At 39.0% G+C, this 23,993-nt stretch overlaps 1 protein-coding gene across 1 annotated transcript in view; it reads left to right on the top strand.

Moving 5' to 3' along the window:
• The window catches only part of nsg2 (neuronal vesicle trafficking associated 2), a 62,177-nt gene that overhangs the window by 3,713 nt on the left and 34,471 nt on the right, over positions 1-23,993 (top strand). Inside the window, exon 3 of the mRNA XM_084729881.1 lies at positions 15,483-15,593. Coding sequence (XP_084586007.1) covers positions 15,483-15,593 — 111 coding nt within the window. The remainder of the gene's footprint in view (positions 1-15,482; positions 15,594-23,993) is intronic.

Below are 23,993 nucleotides of genomic sequence, written 5' to 3'. Positions count from 1 at the left end.
TACTACGCCAGAAAAAGATTTAGTTTGTCTGAATACATAATATGTCAGATGCAAAAATATACCAAAAAACAGAATGTTCAACTACATCTGGTTGCATTTTGCAGTATGCAGTGTGCATTTCTGGCTATTCTGACACATCATTTTCTACACTTCAGAATCTTTGTTTAGTACAGATTCCTGAAAAAAAAAAAATAACACACCATAATTCAAAATAACTGCAATTAGACATTTCTTCAAAATCAATCAGCCCCGCTGTAGGTGAATTTACCGTAGCCATGAAACGCAAAAGACCATTTCCAGATCCACTGTTTGGTTTGTCTGTCTGGGCTACTGTAGAAAAATGGCAGTTCAAGATGGCAGACTCTGAGGAAGAGACTGTAGACTCTATAGATGTAAAGGGCTCATTCTAAGGCAATGAAAAGAACAACAATTCCTAATTTTAGGGCTGACACCTCGTGGTTGGTCGGTTTGTTGATTGGCTGGTCTTGTCCTACCAAATTCTCATTGGTCGGACAGTTGCTGGAGAGAAGCTTCTTAATCCATTATTGTCGCTTCATGACAAGTTTCATATCGCCTGTTTGTGACCTTATTTAAGTTTTGATGTTGTGTTAGTGTTTATTTTGTTGGTTGAATGTGGTACTAGCATGTTGCTGATATAGCTACTCCCACAAGCGGGGGAAATATTGGACTAACGCTGTAATATTGACGGACAGCTAAAAGAAACTGTGTGCATCTTGTAACTGTTTTTTCATGTTGCTTTCTGTGGATGTTTATTCTGCAGCGCCGCCCTTGTGACTGGTGTGTGTGTGTATGTGTCTGTGTGTATGTTAATTTACTAGATAGACATGATAGACAAGAGACAATGTGCGTTTTTTTTTTCCCCCATCGACAAATTGAGAGTTGGTTGGAGAGTGAGTAGAACTTCAGTCAACCAAGATTTTCTTTGGTTGACTGAAGCCCAACTCATTTTCAGGTGATTATACACTAATGGAAACATACTTATGAATATTATATTCTGTTTACGACACATTTCACCAATACATCCCTGTAAATCTTACATACTGGACCTTTAAGAGTGCCAAAACTTTATATCATTGTGTGCGAGGTCCATGACACACGGACAGTTCACTGGATGCCACGTAATAAGAGCAGGTGTCAGATTTTGTGAAGAAGTCGTTTTATAGTCGACGGTTTACAGAAAACATCAAAAAGCTGCAGACAGAAACACACAATCCAGGCTGAGTCCTCGCTGTGCGTTCTGCTGAGAGAGGCACAATCTTTTTCCATTTCATATACCTGCTAACTGGAGAGACTCGCCATTCACTGCACTCACACACACACAACAGAACACACAGGAGGGCAGGCGTGCAACTTAATTCACAAAGGAGCTTGTGTGCATTATGAAGTGTGTGTGTGTGTGTGATACAGTCATGTGAACATGTATGAGTGACAGGTCGTTTCTGTCAGCAGCCACCAGCTCTGAACATGTCATCCACAGAGCTGTCAGTCATCTTACTCTGATTAAATCAGCCCCACTAGAGTCAAGAACATCGCTACGTACTGTGGTTGAAGCACACACACACACTCACAGACACACACACAGACACACACGGCCATGTCACTGCAGTGTGTGATTGCTCAAGTGGGTTTTACTGATTACCTGGACAGGTAGAGAGACAGAGAGATGAACCTGGGTGAGGCGTGAGCTCCTGTGACTTATTGTCGTCGACATTTGAAAGGAAAAGAGGTCAGAGAAGACGGCTTGCTGTTTTGTTGACTATCAGTGAATTTCTTACACGCCTCGGGAGACACAGGCACAAAGATTGCTGGATACACTCACTGACAGCTGATGCAGATTTTTGTATGCCGCTCACTTGCATGCGGCACTGAGAAATTGTTAGTGCAGCCGCTGCATAAGCTGATCCAAGTTGTCCTCAGTCACTGGCATTAAGCAAAAATGTCTTCTTCTTCTTTTTTTTTTTAAGATAAATCATTATGCAAATGCAGATGGGTCCATTTGTTTCTACATGGGACAGTGTGGGAGTTTTAAAGGTCAATTTGCTGCTAAATCTTTGAACGTGTCTCCAGCTGTAAGTGTTGGAATCTGTCTTCCTGGCAAGTGATGCATGAAACACAACAGAGGCCAAGAGAAATAATAATGAAATCTGTAATTAGACGTCAGAGCGTGGGAAGTGTTGATGATGGCTATCAATTCTGCACACTGTACTTTATCCTACACTGTACGATCACACTTCTCTGTCCTCTTAAAATACCATGCGGTAGGATTTTTGTTGTCATTTTGATGCCAGTTTTCAGTATTGCTTCACATTCCTGAAACCTGCATTAGCTGATTTTTTGTGTTTGCAAACAGGTGCTTATTTATACTGTGACACAGGATTATTTAAGATCCTACTGAAATCTGACAATGATATATCAGCTGATTTTTTTCAACTGTGATCTTGATGTTCGGGCTGCAACCAACAGTTATTTTCATAGTCGATTATTTTCTCGATGAATCGATTAATAGTTGTTTGCCAATAAAATGTCAGAAAATGGTGAAAAGTGTTTCCCAAAGCCCAAGATGACGTCCTCAAAAGTTTTGTTTTGTCCACAAACCAAAGACATTCAGTTTACTGTCATAAAGTAGCAAAGAAACCAGAAAACATTCACACTGATCATACATGATTGCCAATCAATCCTGTTTAACCACAGGTGTGTGGTGCAGTACTAGTTTACCTTCAGGGCTTTCTGTTGGAGATGATTTAATAATCAAGGTTTTTTGGAAGTGTTGAACATACATCTAGATAAAGGAGACTTGGGTTATACTGCACAAGCTGTGTCAGAAGTTTTAAACTGATGTTTTGCTATAATTTGCTATTTTACTATTATGGCACGAGGAAAAAATCAACAGGAATTCAGCCCATATACAGGCCTGACCAATTTATTAGCAAATATTAACTCTTTTTTTTTAGCTCTGGTTTTGGTCTCTACCAACTCCTGGGGGAAATATTTGCCTCTTTAGCTGCTAAGCACTGCTTGGTGCTGAGCAGGTATTGTACAGTCAGTTTTTTGAGCTTTTAAACTGAAAACAGCTGCCTCCTCCGGGTTAAAATGTCACTGTGAGAGTGGCGAGACTGAACCAAAACAGTAGAGTTGTGAGCCAGACAACTAAACAAGCTGAAACTCACATTAAAGCTCCAGAGAGCAGCAGATTTAGGCTCTGATCAGACAGAGCTTGTCTGTCAGGTTACAAAACATGAAGGACACTGCAATGCCTTTTTTTGGTTGAAGCTGTGCATCACAGTCCTTTTAAATTCTTGCAAGGGAATTACCTAATTAGCTGTCTTTTGATAGCTTGAAGTGAAGAACCTTTATATTTTGATTGGCCAAAAGTAGATAGTAGTAGTAAAAACTTTGTCCTCGTCACCACAGAGGGCTCTCTCTCAATTGATCAGATTGCACAATGGGGGACACTTTTCAGCTTTTTTCAACTTGATTTTAGCTGCTTTCAGGACAGTGACAGTGTTGTAGGTAGCTATATATTTGTGTAGATATCTACTAGGGCTGCACAGTTAATTGCAGTCGCGCAAAAATTGCAATATCCAAATCACAGAAACAGAACTAGAACAGTAATTTTTTGAAAAAGGAAAAATGTATGAGAAAACATCATTACAATGAGGTACTGCAGAGATGACCTGGACTAAAAAATCTTGTTCTCCAGATTAATGTTTTGTACAGACCTCAATAAATGTCACGTCATCATGATTTTAATGGTTCATTGTATCACATATCACAATTACAGTTTCAGTCAAAATAATATCCTTCCCTAATATCTACGTCTAAAGTTAAAAATATGCTCTTTGTGATCTGTAATGTAGAATATGTGTAAGATAAGAAGAATTAAAGGTTGTTGTTTCTGCCTCCCGCCCCACCCGGAGAGAGTTCTTTGTTAATCAGCTTTTATCAGCCTTTCAAAATGCTCTCTGTCCTTTAAAGCTGCAGCGAGGTTTATCGGGTCACGTGACCTGACGAGCACCCCAGATCAGCAGTGCAGTTGCGAGCAGCTTCACCCTGATCCTGCCTGATGACTGCGTGACCTCCCCGACTACAGGGTTACCCAGGGATATGTGCAGGGGCGGGGCGCAGTCACAGTGAAGTTCATACACGTACGCAGCACACAAACCCGCACATAACAATGCCGCTGCGGCCCACGGGGGCTGAGGCATTAGAGAGGTATTAGATTTGATTCCATCTGGGCAAGGACGCGTCACAGACACCGCTGGGTCACCAATATCTTGATTGGATTGCTGGTAGTTTGAAAAAAAAAAAACAAAACAAAACAAAAAAAAAACAACCGCCAGAGGAGGGTGGGGAGACTCACAGACAGATCTTTTCTTCCTTCGTTTCATTTGTCGTCTCGCTGAGATCAAAGCTCAGGTACAAAGACCTGCTTCAAAGGCTGTGACATCTCCTGTCCAACATGCCTCCTTACACACCCTCGTCCTTTTCTTGTTCCTTTACTCGGCTCCCGTGGAGGAGCTTTTAAGTCTCATTCAATCTTTACGCCCGTGTGTTCTTATCCTCATGAATTAGGGAGGGGATTCCTGGGTGCAGGAATCCTCAGTCAGTGTTAAATCAGTAATGGATCGATGAATGATTTCCTGTGTGTTGTGACGATGTGAGGCCTCATAACCAGATGAACCAACATCATCCAACTTTAACTCGACAAATGATCATAAATTATACATAACCTGTTTTCTTATTCATCTGTCTGACTGTGCTCAAAGGCTGTGACAGTATACACTGACTTCTGAAGGCAAATAAATGTATTAATGAGTCAATAGCATTTATCAGCACATTGATATATTTATCTTACATTTAATATTTAATCATAAAATCTACACTCTACACTGTAAATTTGTTCAGTTAAAAATGGGGTTTTAACTGAACAAATTTCTTACTAATTCTTGTATTACTTATAAGCAGCAAATTGTTTGGACTGTAAAATGTCAGAAAATAGACGGTGACGTCTGACCAGCCGACCCAAATCCAAAAATATGCAGCAGGCATAGTATGTATAGTGCAATAGTTGACTAAACAAGTAAATGCTGTTACCCTCGCTCGTCTGCACCAGAAATACTAGTTGGTTAAATTTACTGATATTTTATTAATGTACAACTGTGTGCAAATTTTGTGCGTTTTCCTTAACCGATAGTTGAAAACAACAGTGGACAGTGTGGGAGGTTTAAAGGTCAGTTTGCTGTTAAATCTTTGAACGTGTCTCCAGCTGTAAGTGTGAGAATCTGTGTTCCTGGCAAGTGATGCATGAACACAACAGAGGTCAAGAGAAATAATAATGACAATCGATTAATCATTAATAATTAACAAGATACAAAGTGCATTTTCTTCTAATTTTCCTTTTGGTGTATTTTTATCCTCATTTATTTCTTGTTATTCAACAAATACAATGTCCAATGAGGTGAAATTACTGCCATTTCTAGACTATTGATTAATTATCCATTGATACATTTTTAATTATTAATATGATTAAATTATTAACAGCGTGCAATCGATTGATGATTGATCAATTGATGATGACACCAGTTGTACAACTGTTGCCCTTAAGATGTCAGTGCAGCCCCCCCTCCCTGCATTAATGGCTGGATGTAATCAAGCCAGGTGGAAAGTGGAACAAAGATGATGTAAAACCAGAGCAGGTTGTCAGCGTTTTGATCTAGAAAACAAAAAAAAGGTTGTGTGTAGGCTGTGTAAGAATAAACTGACATATAACCCCTCGGCTGGAGCAACATGTAACTGCATGCGGCACAGACGTGTGGACGATAACCAGCAAGAAGAGCAGACTGCTGTTGCGAGCACTGCTAACGTTAGCCACGCTGTGTGGCAGCTAATGGCTACGGGTAAATGGTGAACATTGTCAGACGCTGTGATCCTGCTTCGTCTGAAAAGCTGATGCATTTAGTGAGTTTTAATGTTTTGTAGTTAAATTTGCAGTGCTCATAATGCACAACGCAAAGTGCCTCACATTTCAGCAGCATTCAAAATATGATCTGGTTACCGAAAAAGCTTCAAATATTATCGATTAATAAACTGTGCTCAATTTGAACTGTTTTCTGAGTGTTTCCTTAGTTTTAGACTAGTACTCTAAATATGAGTCTAAATTAAAATGCATATTTAATCAACATTGAAATTAGTTGCCAGGAACATCCCTACAATACAGGGAGCAGCCGGAACCAGAGAATGTTTGAATAATGATGTAAATAATCAGATTTGTGGGAAAAGGAGATGGCAGCTTGCTCCCCGTACTAAACTATAGATTAGAAATGTGTTGGGTGATCTTGGAAAACAGGGAAAAAAGACAGGTTGAACAGGAAGGTGATCCAGGCACTCCAAAACATAAGAACAGTGAGGACCACTGGAGGAAGACATGTTGGATTCTTCTGTGATTTTTCTTAATATTTCCTTTCTCATCACTATTTTTTCTTACATTTTGGTGTGCATGCTTTTCTGTTTAATTACAGTAGTTGCGACAGTTGCGAATAGTTTCTGTTCAACTGATTCAACTCAAACATTAAGTAGTACTTGTACTTGTGTGTATGTTCATGTGTGGGATTTACAGCAGTTTCCATCTAAATTGAACACACACTATAAAAATGTTTAAAAAAACATTATGCATACATACATTTGTAGTAAGTATAGGCAGTAAAGTAAAGTATTTAAAGTAATGAAAAACTAAAGTTTCATTTGCAAAAACAGATATCTCTGTTTTTATTTATTTTCCTAAATCATGTTTTTGTTGCTCTCCAAGGAAAATCAGTCAAACAGATAAACACTTGTTAGGTTGTTTTGATAAGATCTCTCTCTCTCTTTTTAAAAATATTCATTAATCATGTTTTTTTTTATTGTGCCGTCGGAGGAATATCAATCAAACGAGTGTTGGTTTATTCATTTTAAGAATGCTGTTTGTTTTTGCACATGAACTCCTCATATTTTTCTAAGTATTACAGCCACTCTGATCCCCTGTAGACTCTGTCCTGTGTAATTCAGCAGGACTGCAGTGCTGCCTGTTGGTTTGACCACTGATTTCCAGTCCTGCTCCTTCAGACTCTGAGTGCTGCTGGTTTTTAATTCTAGCTGTATAGATAGAGACTGACTTACACCTCAGATGGCAGAGAAATGCAAATAACTGCTCTTACTTAGCTGGATGAAAGGAGAACCAGCACAGCTCACTGTGAGAGACCGACAGAAGTGAATCCAGTGATTCTGTATAATACAATTCTTCAGTTCCTCTCAGCCTTTTAGTGTCTTTAAGCTCATGTTTTTGGTTTCAGTGTTATTTTCAGAGGCAGCAGGCAGCTGCTTTCAACAAAAAGGTTATAAAAACCCACCATACGTTACCCAGGGCTGTCACGAGATCGTGAAATTTTAGTTGATGGATAAGTGTCATACAGATAATTGCAGTTCATGACGTAATTGTCTCTTTGTGTTCATTTAATACTGCTACTATAGTATAAGACTAATACTATTCTGTTCTGCTTTGTAAACAAACATTGCAGGGGGTAGATATGACATAAATAATAACCTAAATATACAAAGAGAGGAAGCAGCTCTCAGCGATGTCAAACCTTTAAAGACAATCAACACAAGACACACCTGTGATCACGAGTGTTATAAAACACCAAAACCTCATATGTGTGACATCATGGATTTGTCTTTTAAAGTTTTATACAGTGCTTGCAAAGTTTTAATTTCTAATGGTTGCCCAACTCTTATTGATGAGGTTATTGTATCTAGTTTGACTGTCACATGTTTTACATTCATTCATTTCTATTCACATAGAAACTAGAACCGCAAGATTAATTGATTACGAAGATGTCATCTTGGGTTTTAGGAAACACTGATCAACATTTTAATTTTCTGACATTTTATGGCCCAAACAATTAATCAATTATTCCAGTAGATAATCTACAGATTATGAATGATAATGAAAATAATTGTTGTAACCCTAAAATTAACATTTAAAGATAAACGTATCTATATATTTTCCATATTAGTTAAAGTCTTTGAAAATCATGTAAAAACAGGATTCAGACAGGATTTATCCAAATAGTGCATATCTTATTTTAGGATCAGTTTTCAGTTGTGGTTTGTGTCTGCAGACGGGTCTTATTCAAATATCCAAACACTGAAAAAGGAGTTAATTTAACATTAACCACTGCTTTTTTTTATGTGGATTTAATTCGCTGTTCTGTTCGCAAATAAATACTAGAATCAAAAATGTCTGCAGCTGCCTTCGACACTGAAACTCCACCACAGACCAGCTCTCCCGCAGCTCAGTCTTTGGGGATGAAAAATGAAGCAGCAATCATAGTGATAACAGGTCTGAGGAATAACATACTGAGGGAGGCGGCGAGACAGGAAAAGTTTTGACAGCTTTTCCACAGGGAATATGAAACCTAAAAAAAAAAAAATAAAAATACTGGCTGAGTCTTTTCTGAAATGTACTTTTCTGTACTTCTTCATGTGTCATTCTCTTGTTCATTCACTCAAATATAAAAATGACACCTTAAAAAGCTCTAAAGTGCTTTAAAAAAAAAAGCAAAAAAAAGCAAAACATATATCAAGTCCTGTTGACTTCAAAAACATCCAGCATCACATTGTGCAGCCGCAGTCATTTCACCACACAGAAAGAAGTTGTGGAGCTCTTTTACAGATCTAAAAATGCCGTCCGTGTCAGTCATGGAGAAATTAAAAGGCCACAGTGAATCGAGATGTTTGCATAAAATATACACGGCTAATTGAATATCTGTAAAAAGATTCTCAGAGGAAATTGCAGCAGAGGCTGTTTGTGTGTGAGCTGGAATCATTTACCTTCCTGTTACTGATGTAGTCCCTGACAGTCTTATTGACTTGTTAAAGGTCACAGTGACTGAAGAGTGTTTAATTAAAACAAGTACAGCCATGATAAGAGGTGGTTATGCAGTTCTAAAGAAAACAAAATTCTTTCGTTTTTCTTCTGGCAGCTCACTTGCCTGATTTGGCAAATAGTAAGAAACAATTAAATTATTAAAAATATCAATTAATTGTTAGTTTTTCATGCAAAATGGCAGAAAATGCTGTTTTCAGACTATTAAATATGGAGACTTCCTGCATTTATTTGTTTATTATCATATTAAAATAATTTTATTAGAATTATCTTTCTTTATTTTTTTGGACTGACACAATGAGACATTTAAAAACTTCACCCTGGACTTTGAAAAACTGGGATGGACATTTTTGACTATTTTCTGACATTTTATAGTTGTTGCAACCCTCAATTAAACATAATAAATAACTCCTTTATTGTTATTTGATTGCCTCTAATAAATAAAACAATTTGCACAGGGGCAAGTAAAAATTGACTTTGGGCAAATATATTTCTGACCCAGGTGACAAAGAAACATTAACATTGCATCAGGCTGTGTCTGTGTTAGTTCTCTAAATTCTCTAATTATCATTATACAGCAGTTTGCATATTCACCAGTAATACTTATATTTGTATATTCACATTTGTCCAAACTGGACTCCACTCTTAAAATTGAGAACAGCATTGCAATATGGATAAAAGTTTAAATAAAAAGTTGGGGGATCACTAAAGTTATTACAATTCATAATGACACATTTTAATACAGTCAGGTGTAATAAATACTTTCTGGTTCCTACTGGTACTTAAATGTAGGTAAAATGGAAGAAAACAACACGGTGGGGAACAAAGTAGTAAAAACTGAACAAAGTTCTCTGAAAATTAGAGGAAAGGAAAAATAAATTCTATCGTAGGAATTTCTGTAATGTCACACAATATCACAAACAGTAATAATGTCGTCCCGCTTCTTTTTAACTGTCCGACGTACTACTCACTGTAACTGTGACTGAGAAAATGTAAACACAGCCTCCTTTCAACTATTTCAAGGAAAATCCAACATGGTGGCAGCCATTAAACACAACTAAATATAAATAGCTGATCTCATTTGAGCTTGTTGATTTATGTAGGTCATGAAGCAGCGTCAGTAATAAATCATCACCAGTTAAAAACTCCTTGTAGTAGCTTTAACTTGCTTTGCTGTATCTTTTTGTACTCCATACCAATATAAATTAGTGTTGTCAAAAATACTGTAATATCGATAAATATGAATGCTGAATATTTGAAATACTCTCAGTACTCATTTTCTGCATTGATACTCTGGTATCAGCTGCATTTTCTCCCTCTCTTATCCATTTTCTTTCTCTCTCTTTCCGACAGCGATTTCACTCAAAGCCTTTAGCCTTCATATATTTATCTTTTAATAAAAATCAAAAATTTTATGCCATCAATTTTGACTTTTCCCCCGTGGTATCGAAAGTGGTAACACTAATATGAATAAAATAAAATCTGGATCACAAAAAGTAATCTGGATTCATCCTCTGGAGGGACTGCGGATGATTAAACCAATGGTTCTCAAAAGGGGGGTCCGTGGACCTCTAGAGGTCCTTGAGGAGGTTCCAGGGGGTCCCCTTTAAAAAGGGCAATAATTTATTTTCACTGTAATTCCACGAGTAAGTAACACAATGAGAGAATGTGTGACTATTTGGTCATGGGTTTCATACATCACTGTTTTATCTGCATTCATTTAGGAGTTTGCACCATCAAAGAAAGGAAATTACTACCAATGCAATGTAAGTAATGATTATATAATGAATACAAAGATTTTTACTTTTAGAACATTAACTTTAAGCATAACTAAGACCAGAACAGCAACATATATGAGACAAAACTAGAAAAATGTAAAATTATGGGGGAAACACTTCACACTTTCTGTAATAAAACATCTAAAAGCAAAAAACATATTAGATGGGAGAACCTGAGACAAAATCTGATCAAATGGGGTCTTTGACATGAAAACTTTTGAGAACCACTGATTTAAACAACATTTCATCGCAGTCCATCCAGCAGTTGTGACGATGTAACGGGCCGACCAGCAGACTGACGTCGCCATCTCGAAAAAGCCACAGCTAGTGTAGCTAAAAAATACACACGAATGAATTCTCACGAGAAATCACAAATAAAAAATGAGCTGCTGCCTCCGTGAAATAATAAGAAAAAGCGAGTCGTAATTACGTTTTTATTGATCCTGTCATCACTGTTCATGGCTGCATCTTTTACATGATGTTTTTTTTACATCCAGCTTTGTTAAACAAGATTTAATTGTTCACGTATAAATGGTTTTCCACAGAGTATTTGGACCTGTCTAATCAGAGAATGTGGCACTTTGTTCAGTAGTTTTCTATGAGCTGCTGATAGCTAAAGGGCTGTGTAAATGAGGCAACGTTGATTGATCACCACTTCATTGGGTGATATGAAATAAAGGAGCGTGAGGTACAGGAGAGGAAGGAGTAATGAAGCGACGGAGGGAGCCGCTGTGTTTGAACCCCTCAGCACGTTGTTGTGAAATGAGTCAGAGAATGAGAAAGTTGAGGCAAAATTAAGACATTAGTTACGACTCTGACAAGCCTGACGTCGGGTGTTGCCGCACTGAGCGCCACGAGGCTCCGGAGCCTCGGGGGTCCAATCAAATGCACTGTAGTCAGTACACCTACTGTGGCCTTCAGCTTCCAGATAAGAGACGACTGACGGTGCTGTTATTCGGATAGTGGAGCCGGTCTGTGTGCACAGCAGTTTCTGGCTTTGTCTCAAAGTGACGGAGAGCCACTCAGAAACAGCACAATTAGCCACAAGGACACTGAGACATTGTTCTCTTTGTCTCCATCCAACCTCTCCTCTGCCTTGTCATTTGTACACCTTCCACTGCGTCTGTCCCGTCCTCTGAGCGCAAAAAGCAGTAGGGACCCTTTCTCTTTTTACGAAGTACAGTAAGGAGGTGAAACCTGGTTAAAAAAAAATATATATATATATTTTGGTCAGTTAAGTCAGAGCCATGAAAGAGGAGCTGACACTAAAGCTGAGAGGACAAGTTATTAAAGATTTTAGTTTTAAGGGTTTTTGATTTTTCAATGTGGAATTGTGCAAATGTGGTTGCAAGTAGAAGAGATATATAATGTTATGTTTGATAGATAAAAACTTGAAGTGAGTGAATAATTCTGCTGCTATGTGCTGGCTGAAGTTCATCACTCTGTTATATACTTAAAAAGACTAGTGGGCACAAATTATGCATTTTTTTTTAAACACAGACTTTACTTACAGTCTGATCTGCATCAGAATTAGGAAAACTGTATGTGAGTAAAAGGTCTTTTAATGCATTTTCTTTTTAAAAAAATATATCCTGTAGGGGCGGCCCTACAGCTCAGTTGGTAGAGCGTCCGCCCCATGTACTGAGGCTGTTAGTCCTCTGCAGCGGACGCTGGCTCGACTCCTGCCTGCGGCCCTTTGCTGCGCATCATCCCCCCTCTCTTCATCCTGTTTCCTGTCTGCTCTTCAGCTGTCCTATCCAATAAAGACAAAAAAGCCCAAAAACATATCTTTAAAAAAATGTTTAGATAGATAGATAGATAGATAGATAGATAGATACATAGATAGATACATAGATAGACAGATAGATAGATTTTCTATTATAATATTCTATAATACAGTATAGTATGAGTATTAAACGATCAGAGCATTTTTCTTCATGAGTTTTGTGATTCGTTGCACCCCTGATTGCTATGTTTGTTGTATGTCCTAGTTCAGGTTAAAAGAATTTGTCATTTTGGAGCTAATTGATTATATGACATGGAACTCGAGTACTTGCAAATACCCGATCTTGCATTTCAGGCTGTTTTGAAAGCATTTTTGAAACCGGTGTTGTTATCAGAACAACCTTATATTACCTTAAAGTATTATGTTTAGAAAATTTGTCTAAACTGTTGGCATGTTGTCAGTGCGTCTGATCAAGGATGCTTGAGTCTACAGACTCATCATGATGTCGCTGCATTCCCAGACCTCAGAAATTACTTGAATGAGTACACAGTTATCATAACTGACATCCATCGGATTTATTTTGTGCACATTCGACTGTATTCTGAAGGACCTCTGTGGAGAAAAAAATAATAATTAAATGACTTTTATATCTTGTTTCTATGTTTTTATGGCCAGATGCATTATGTTTTCAGGTCATCCCATTCTTGTGAATGTCATAACTCAAGAACGCCTTGAGAGAATTTCTTCAAATATGGCATAAATGTTAACTAGGACTTAAAGATGAACTGATAGCAGTTGTTGGTCAAAGGTCAAAGCTCATGGTCATTGTGACATTGTGTCCGTTCCGTTCCATTCTCGTGACGACACTAAGGAAAAGGAAAGATCATGGTTTGCGTTAGGGTTTCCACTTTGTAAAGGCTGGGAGACCTTAGTTGTCATGGTTACAGTAACAACCACTTGGTTAAGGTCAGGGAACAATTGTGGTCATGGTTGATAAAAGCCAACACTGACTGGGTTTGAGAAACAGGAAATGAACAACAACCTCCCACGTCACTCCAATGTTTTGTTGACCCATCGGTCCACCTTGACTTCATCTTTTGCTCCTGACCGACAGGAGGCATAAATAACTCCTATGGTTGTTTACAGGGCTTTGTCACTTGGACACGACTGTTAGTATTAGCTGAAAAGAGTGATTTTTTTAATTAATGGACGGATTTGAGGTTGACACATGCAGCTGCTAAATTAACAGAGAAATCCCACTCACTTCCCCTGCTTACACTCTTTGAACACCTTCCACAACACAACTAAAAGACAAATGTGAGAGTTCGGGAGCTTCACTATGTCTCTTTTCCCCATGTCCCTCCGAGCCTTCCAAACCTTTTTGCTTGAGGAGTGTTAGACTGACAGTACTGGGGCAGGGCTGTGCTGCCCCGGCTCTTTCTTTCCAAACAGCTGCCGGCACAAAGCACAATGTTTCCCCTTTGGATTGGGGGTCTTGGATTCTGGGCAACAGACCTTATTAACGTACAGCGGAGCTCTAACAGATGCCCGACGCCAGTGTTTCCTGCAGGATGGTTTCTAGCTGTGTTTATCTTTGTTTGATCCTGTGAATTCACTGCTATTCCAATATACTGCGCTGACACTGTATATTGACAGTGGTGATATTATACTATGTGTTATATGTGCATTGTGTTTTTCTAGATTCAGTATCCCATAGCAATCTATATTTTCATCTGTCCCTCTATCCTTACTTACCCTTGTGTATTGAGCACTCATCTCAGACTCTCTTTTTAAAATTACTTTTTTTTATGGCATTTCTGTTTTATCAGAGTGTAATACTGTGGAAAGATGTCTGCCCTCCTGATGCACTCTGTGTCTCATATGGCGCTTTGTGGCTGTGGATATCAGGTTTTTAGAGGATGCAGTAAACACATTTTTATTCCATATTTAAACTATGCACGATGGAATATCAGTAAACATAAAAACTAGTGCACTGAAGAGGTCTGTGTGTCCAAAAAAAAAAGGTGGATTCATTATCATTTATTGTTTTTCAACACAGGGTTGTGTAACAAATTTAAGTTATAGTTTTGTAGTTTTGTAGTTGTATGCAAAAAACATATACAGTAGGTTGGTTGAATAGAGAATATCGAATAAGTTAGCACATTATGTAAAATGTAAATACAAAGAGAATGCAAGGATCTGCAAAAAACTTTGTGATGTACATTAATTTGAACAAAGTGCAAAGATAAAATATTTAATTTTTAAACTGATTAACTTCATAATGCACCACACATTTTCAATAGGAGACAGGTCTGGACTGCAGGCGGGTCAGTCTGGTACCTGAACTCTTTACTACAAAGCCATGCTGTTGTAACTCATGCAGAATGTCTCTTGGCATTGTCTCGCTGAAATATGTGACAGTTACCCATGATGCCATGGGCACTAACACACCCCCATACCATCACAGATGCTGGTGCACAGATGCTTAACCTGTTGAATGTTCCAAACAGGTATTTTTGGAGCTTTCCACAACTTCTCCAGTCTTTTGTTTTCCCCTGTCCCAACTTTGTGAAACATGCTGCAGGCATGAAATTCAGAATGAGTCTATATTTACAAAAAACTAACTTTATCAGTTCGAAATTGCTCGTCTTTGTACTAGTGTCATTTGAATATAAGTTGACAAATTTGCAAATTATTGCTTTCATTAGTCACTGCCTGTTATTTTACTGATAAGCGAATATTGGCTGATAACGATGTTTGGCCAATAAATTGGTGCATCTTTAATTTTGTTTGGACCCGTGTGCACAGTTTTCTTTTCAACACCTTGCACCTTGGCATTGTGTCTCTAAATCTTACTTTCTACATCCTTAACATGATTGTCCTTTAATGTGAGGTGTGTTTAAAGCTTCACGGTGGCTTAAAAACACAAAAGAAATGACTTGACCATTCGCTCCAACTATACCATCCATTCACCATTCATTTCCTTTAGCGCCCCTGAGGATTTATCTGATTTAACGGTTTTTCTCTCCTCCAGGTGGTGGTGAAAACTCGCACGGAGTACCAGACAGAGAAGAAGAGGCTGAAGGTTCCCAAGGTGGAGGAGTTCACCATCAGCTTTACTGACGGGGTGTCCGAGAGACTTAAGGTGAGAGTTTACGATGAAAACCGGAGACTTACTGATCCAACATGCTGATTTGGTATCTAAGTCTTTGCCCATGACATAAATACAGTTTCTTTGTCAGTATCGTCAAAATAATTCAGTGCTTCTGCCGTCAGTTGCTCTCATGCAGAAGTGGTGTTGGATTGGTACTCACTAGTTCAGTATCAGAAGAGAAAACAAAATGTTCTATGCTTTCCTAAGTAAGACCTACTGTACTTGATCTGAGATTCATGTCTGTCCAAGTGGAACATTTCCTGTGTGTGTGGGTTGATGTAATATTTGGCTGTAATTAGAAGCAGGAAGTTTATTCATCTGACATTTCCCCCTCGGCTTACCAAAATTAAATCAGTGTGACCAGGTTGAACTGCCAGGTTGGTTTAGAGATACACCTACAATTGGCTCAGACAGTTTGCTGTGTAAATTCTCAGGAGGCAGAGATGCAAGCAGAGCCACAGACAAACAAATGGAGGTATAGGTAATAATATGATCATCTCATGCAGACACGAACATCATGCTTTATCTGTTTCTTCTCTACGTGTCACACACATGCATGCAGCAGATTTACTTACGATCTGTAATTGTACTGTACTCCCTCTACAACTACAACACACCCTCTATAAAAACAGTGTCTGATTGTTTCAGATGTCAGTGGGTTGTTAGCAGTTCCACCTAAGAGAGCTTTCCCCTTTAAACTTCTCAGATGGTTTCATTTAAAGAACTGTTTCAGGCCAAAAGAGGTAAAAGTTGTCCACAAAATGAAAACAGATCTGTGCAGAAGAACTTTGTTTTTTCTTCCTTTCTCTTCCATTAAATATCTAATGACCCCTCAGATTTATCGCATGTTCCTTAGGAAACCTCAGGACTAAACTACCTGACTGTATCTATTGGCAGGGACACATAATTGGCAGTTATTTACTTTTTGGTCCTGCAAGTTTGCGACTAGTGACTGTGTATAATGGACAGAAGCTTCTGGGTCTGAAAAGTGAAGCCAGTGTGGAAACTGTACATTTACTGCCAGGCCGACAACTTCACTGCTCAGATTTTCCTCCATTCACCGCACATTCACCGCCAGTCTCTGACACCGCAGACCCTCTCTCACATTATACACTTGCTACGATGCACTACTTTGACCAATCAGTAGGCCGCAGTGTTTGCAGGCTTCCGTTTATCATCAGATCTAAATCCAAACTGGGGCAGAGACATTTTTCTTCTGTTTTTTTTTTTTGAGACTGACTGCTGGTGGTTCGTGCTACATTTTACACTATATAACATCTCCACATAATTTTAATAGAAAGAGGAGTGTCTGTATGCATGATGGCATTAAAAATCATACCATCAGGATATCTTACCACTCAAACTCAGTATAAAAAAATCTAACAGCGTCATTTCTAAATACATATCAGTCACATGGGCCATTTTACAGAACGAGTACTTTTACTTTTGAGGCTTTGACTATATTTTGCTGATCATACTTTTGAATTTTTCAAATGCGGTACTTTTACTTACTATTTTTACATGGTTGTATTGTTACTTTTGACTTAAGTAAAGACGCTGAGCACTTCTTCCGCCACTAATCCTCCGTGGCAAAGAGTAGCACAGGTGATCTCAGCTGGTGTGTGAATCACCTTTCCAAAAACATCTACATCAGCCAGGCGCTGTCTGCTCCATTCCTCTGTCGTTAGGGGAGACCAAAGAGAAGTCACGTTGTCATGGCAGCAAAGAAAACCTCCCTCCATGGCAACCCTGACAGAGAACGAGAGAGAGGGAGAGAGGGAGAGAGAGGGAGAGAGAGAGAGAGAGAGAAAGAGAGAGGAAGTGCTAAAGCAGAGGTGTGCAAATGTGCAAAAAGTGGAGGTGTGTTTGTGTGTAAATGAGAGGTGTAGCACTGGCCCTACAGATCCTTCAAAGCAAAGGAGAACAGAATTAGATATCAGACACCAAAAGCGTCTGTGAAATCTGTCTGGATGAAGCAGTGTATTTACACTGACACACACACACACACACACACACGGATGCTGCTACAGTGAGGCTGTGTCAGAGCACGTTGCCAAGGTTAAGAAGAAAACTGCATCACTTGGGCCTCTACAGAAGTCCAAAGCGATGAGCTCGTTGTCTGGGAAACGACATACCGCACAAGGAGTTTTAGGAATTCTCTTTGCTGAGAAAACACCTTTTAATCCATGAAGTTGTGGAGTCTCCTATTGATCTCAAATGGGGAGGACGTCCTCCAGTCCTTTGTTTATTTTTCTTTTATATTTGACGAGTGGGGATGTAAATCACGAGTTTAAGCATATTATATCAATTCTTTGGACAACGATATGATATTTGGCAATGTCACAAAGTCAGACAAAATACAGTTTTTATTCAGGGGCCTGTGATCGATATGAGACGATGTCATAGGCCCATTTAACACAATCAGTCACAGAAGAAGCTGCAGCACCTTTCCTTTCTGCTTTTGGCCATAAAAGAAGAAAAAAAAAAGACATTACTCCTAGTTTGGACAGGCAGATATGAGTACCAACACAGAAAGTAAGTGATGTACTGCTGAGGACAGGGGCACTTAAAAAGGCTCACCTAAAAAAAAATAATATAATATAATTTTACCTTACAGAACATGAGAGTTGCTGTTTTACCACAACTCAGTCTGATAGTTTGTTTGTGTTATTGTGTGACTTTGGCATTTTAAACGGTTTGCATATTGTGTTGATTGCTACACCGCTAGTGTGCAATATGGATAAAATCCTCTGCCACAGTAAGTAATATTGCATACTTTGTTTTGTTAAATCACAATATTGGCACGTGCAGTTTAATGCTTTCGCACATGTTCTGGAAACTCAGCTGAAAATTGTTTAATTTTTTTTGTATTTTTGACTAATCTAATCAATTTATGAGCTGAACAATCATGGGTGCTTCATTTCATTGAAGTATATATTATCATAGCACTCATGTAGCATTAGCACTCATGAGAATTCTGCATCTGAATGCTACGAGGGCAGAGAGTGGAGGTGTTGAGGAAGGTGCAACTTAAAAACGATGAGAAGAACTGTCTCTCTTACTGCTGAAATGTTTGACCTTCATGAGGACGGCATCAAAACACTTCCATATACAGTACGATACACACACAACTGCCTCAACCATCCAATCAGAGGACTGCAGCATTCCTGACTCACACATTCTGTGATTATTTAACGGCAGAATACTGTTCAGATTTTACTGTAAATTTACATTAAAGATTTACAGAGTATGAGTAACAGTGTTCTACAATAGGAAATCTCTGACACACTTTAATGATACACAGGTGGTTTGGAGACTTGTGGATTTGACACTTGCAGCAGGGGGAAACAAAGTAGGACGAAGTGTCAGAAATGCAGCAATGATGAGCCAACTTCTTAGAGATAGTTGCTCATCACAGTTGCCGTGGACTTCTCTTTCATCTCTGGCGCGCCGCACCACGTCAGCTCGTGTTAGGCAGAAATGCATTTCAGTCTGTGTGATTTTGTGCGATGTCGGTCGGTTTTGGGTGCTCAACTGAACCGCTGGCTTTGCTTGACTGACAGAGCTGATTCTGCAGGCACACGGGCATGATGTCCACACACACACACACAGACGCAGCGTGCTGTGCAGTACAGAGCAAACATTTCTGGATGAAAAGCTTGCACATCTCTTCTCTCTTCAAAGCTTTGCAGATTGTGTTGATGGATGAAGAGCTCAGCGTGTAAAATGCTCTCTAATCTGCCCTCCCTCACCGCCTTGCTCCTGCTCAACGCTCTCCATCCTTTTCTCCACCTCTCCCTCCCTCCTTCCCTGCCGCTGCTTTCTTCTCTCCTCTCCGTGCGTGTTTTTGCTTACTGCATTGCTTTTTCCACTCTTTTTTGATTCAAGCTGCGTTATTTTGAAATGCAGCGCAGCTTGTTTAATAAATGACAGGCCTTTCATTGCAGCTTTTAATCCACAGTGACACGTGTGGCAGTGACAAACACAGAATGATCCTTCAGCAGACAGAAAGAGGGGCAAATGGGGAAAAGGCAAAAACCACCATTACCTAAAAAATAAAGCACAAAGAATATAAAATACAGTTATAATGTGGTGGAAAGTAGGGCATAAGAGCAGATATATGATGATGGATTCTCAAGAGAGCTTCTTCCTCTCTGCTGCTGCCTTCATCTCTCTCTGTTTCCCAATGATTCCTCCCTTTAGACCAAGTTCATGTGTCATCGCTTCCTGTGTCCCAGTCCCCTCCCGTGTCCCTCCCTCCTACTCTTGTTCTGTCCCCTGCTGCCTGCCCCCCAACACACACACTTTTTTCCTCCGTCTTTCTGATTACTCCCGGCAGACCTGAGCTATAGCGTATTCCCTATACTTGTTTTGTTCCGTGAACGAGCAGAGGAGGGCACGTGTCTCCGCTCATTAACTAACTCACATGAAGCCAGACTGAAAGCTCCTGGATTTCACTGCATGTCGAGAAGAGTGAACCTGAAGAGATCTCAGTGAGTCTGTTGATGTACTGTATGATGTTTGTAAAACCCTCTCCTGTAGCTTGCATCACATAGAGAGAACAAAAAGGATACTGTTTAGGGGTGGGTGATAGGGACCTAAAATAATACCACAATATTTTAGGGTTTTCTGTCATAGCAGTATTCTTGGTGATGTGACAAAATACTAAAAAATATTTTTAATGATGCATTTTGAACGGTACAACAATATGCACACCCCTAATACTTAAATTCAAGACAGATTTACATAAGATGAGGATTATTCACTGGTGACAGTAGATTTTTAAATACAAAAAATTACTTAATGTTATAGTGCAGCACTCCCCTCACCACACACTATTTCATTTAATGTTTGTTATAGTCACTGATTTTTTAAAGGCTCAGGCTGCAATTTTATATTTTATTGATTTTTTTGTATTTGTATTGTTGCTAGTTTTTATTGACTACTAATTTAGTATCAAGCGTCCTGCTCTCTGTATATTTTAGTCACAGTTCTTACTAATCAAATGTAACCCTTTCACCTCAAAATTATGTTTATATGTAGCACTAAGTTGCTACAGCAAATATGTGTTAAACAGAAGTGTAATCCTGGCCAGATTGCTTTTTTTTTTTTAAATTTTGTCAGTATAATAAGAGGAAATTGTACAGAACAGCAGGGAGCATCTAAAGATTTAGATTTTCATGATTATGTTTCAGCATCACCAAGGACTTAAAGATCCACTGTGCAGGATTTAGTTGCTTGTAGCAGTGAGCATGCAGATATGCAAACACCTCGTCTCACTCTCCTTCTCCTAGCTTGTAGGAGAAACAACTATGGCTGCAAAACTTGCACAAAACGCAGAGGGTCATATCTGGAGCCGGTGTTTGTTCTGACTGTTCTGTGCTACTGTAGAAACATGATGTTGTGAACAGAACTTGTTCCCTCTGTAGATAAAAACATCTCCTTCTAAGTTAACGAAAACACAGCAATCTTTAGTTTCAAGTGATTATACTTTAATGGACATATATGATTATTATGATATATATGATTTCCTGTCTGTAGCTCAGTTCAGGCAACAAAAGCACTTTGTTAATGTTAGAGGAAGCTTGTGATTTCAGGCAGATGTTGATAAACACTTAACCTCAACTAATGTTCGGGAAAGGTTTTTGACATAACCTTAAAAAAGTTGAATAATGCTGCAATCACTACGAACAGATGCAAGATTGAATATTTTTGGCTGAAAACAAATGAAATATGTTGTCAGTGAACACTTTATTGCTCCGTAACAGTTACTTACAAGATAATGAATTAATTAGTAATTAATAATTAGTTAACACTACTTCATCTTGTTAATACAAAATGCAATTATAGTTCTCTTAAAATGTATTTGCTGTTTGAAATTAGTTGCATGTAAGTCATTTTAAGGAGACAAAATTGAAACAACACTTTGTGGACCGTGTGTTCTGCCAAAAAAACAAATATCAGCCAATATATTTTTTATCAGATTCAAATATCTAAATCGCGTTGGCCTCAGAAACTCAATATTGGTCGGGATCTAATCAGAAGGATGACTCTGGGGACAGGTGAATGGTATTTGCGGTGTTTTTGATTTAAATTCAGCTCGTGGCCTTTGCTGCAAAAGATCTATTCTCCTTCTCCTCCATTTTTTGCCACCATGCACACTCAACTTTCTAATAAAAAGAAAATGCCACGAAGAGCTTCTCTGAAAATGAAGACTTGGAAGGGAGGGGATTAGAATGGAAAGGAATGGATTAGTCTGGCGCGGCAGGGCAGGGATTGAGAGAGATGCAGGTGTAGCGATTGATGAAAGGGAGATTTAATTCGTGTTGTCCTGCTCGCTTTCTGGCACGCTCGCTATCCAGAAAACATGGTGTACTTGGCCGGCTCTCGCCCCACACACACACACTTCAAACCCACATGCACACACCCACTCCTGCAGGACGGACGCTCTCACACTCCCAGACAAAATGCCAACACACACACACACAGACATGGACTACACGACTGCCAAGCCGAACCAGCGTGGTGCCAGCAGAAGTTAGTAGGCCTGCACAGGTAGCGACGGGAGAGGCAGCCATCGTCCAAAACAATTATCCCATTATTACCTCCACTTCGCATCCTGATAAAAGCTTTGCTGCAATCTGCCGCCTCCGCAGAAGGCCTTCTCTGTTTGTCAGGTTGGAGGTAATTACTGCTCTGGTTGGAAACCTTGCACAGCCTCCTGTTCCATGTATTGTTCTTCCTTGTTTTGTATGGATGACTAATAGTATACGCTGATTGTAGGGAGTGTTCGTAGCCGTCGTCTACTCTCAGTTAAACACCCACTCTGATACACTGACACACACACACACACACACACACACACACACACACACACACAGACATTCAAGTGAACAATGGGGGAACAATTGATTTACCTTCAGCACTAGTATTATACTCTGAACCTTGTGTGCGGTTGAAGGCGGGAGAACATCAGAGGGAGAGGAAGAAGAGGGTGGATGCTTTTTTTTGCTGATGTGGGAGCAACGGCATTCAAACTCCTCTGCGGTACTCGGAGTGCAGCAGGTGTTATAAAAACAGAGATGATAATATGTTTGTACGCCAGCATCAACTCTGGCTGTGGTCCCCTACTTTTACAAATGTACACATGTAAAACTAATGTTTATTTCTCCGGCAAGGAGCTTGTTTTCAATTTGTTTTTTTTTGTTCCTCTTTCAGCAGGATTCCGGAAAAGCTGCTGGCTAGATTATTATTATTATCATTATTATTATTGCTATTATAGTAGTAGTTGTTGAAGTAGTAGTCGTAAGATTGCGTGAGACTGAAACCGAACTTCAGTCTGGAAAGCTTGTGTAGTTTTGTGTATTGTAACTTCCTTTAACCAGGACGCAGGGTGTAGGATTCTGGCTTGTGACATTCACATGTGCAGCTGATAGGCTGAGAGATGGCCCTCATTTGCATAATTTCCCATGATGCATTGCTGAGAGTTTAAGTTTGCTATTTTATGTTCCATGTAACTTGTTGTTAGAGTTTGTACTGTGTTTTTGACATGCATTTGTAATATATTTGTAACGTGTTTGATCAGAATATGGTGCTTTATGGCCATAATTGTCTTTTTTTTTGTATTGGTTTATTTTTGAGTGAGGCGTTCAGTACATTTCCTTACTTCACACACACACACAAGATCACATACACATGCAGAGTGGAAATGAAAATCCCTACTCAGCTTAGCGTAGTGTTTATATCAGATCGGTTCCATCTCTTCTGAATAATGTGAAAATTGGTGCAAGGGTGTAGCATGGGCCATGGAAGAACCCATAAAAGTTTGGAATGGAACCAAATCATGGGGCGGCTACACTTTAATTTGCACTTTCATTAACAGTAGAAGATCATTTCTGACATCAGTGTTTATGAAAACAGTGAGCTAAAAAAGGACAAAATATTACAGCCACCTCAAACACCACTGTAGAAACAAATGCATTTGGTATGTATGAAACAACCAATGTCTAAATTAGCCTTACTGTTTATTTTCCAAGTGTAAATAACCAAAATAAATCTATTTAAAGGTTACTCTGGTCCATAATCTCTAATTCTTACAATACAGTGATATAGTGATTTCTCTGTCAATATTTTGCAGGATCCTTAACAGTGTTGGAAATATATCCACATTCATAGTAGATGTGCTTGCATATTGCATATAGAAGACTGATCTATTGGGCTTGGCAGAGGTCTGTACTCTATGAGTGCCCCTCTAGTTCTAATTATTTTAGCTTTTTATCAACTTCCCCTGAAATATAGCCTACCATATTCTGTAATTTTGTTTTACTCTAATCAAGGAACTCTTATAGTTAAGACATGTCAGAATAAAGTTAAAAAGTGAAGAGCTGCTGA

This window comes from Lutjanus erythropterus, chromosome 11 (assembly GCF_056507025.1).
Source record: "Lutjanus erythropterus isolate fLutEry1 chromosome 11, fLutEry1.hap2, whole genome shotgun sequence".
In the NCBI taxonomy this organism is placed as follows: domain Eukaryota; kingdom Metazoa; phylum Chordata; class Actinopteri; order Lutjaniformes; family Lutjanidae; genus Lutjanus; species Lutjanus erythropterus.
The sequence above is the reverse complement of the archived record's forward strand: the minus strand, read 5'-3'. Positions and strand labels throughout refer to the sequence as shown.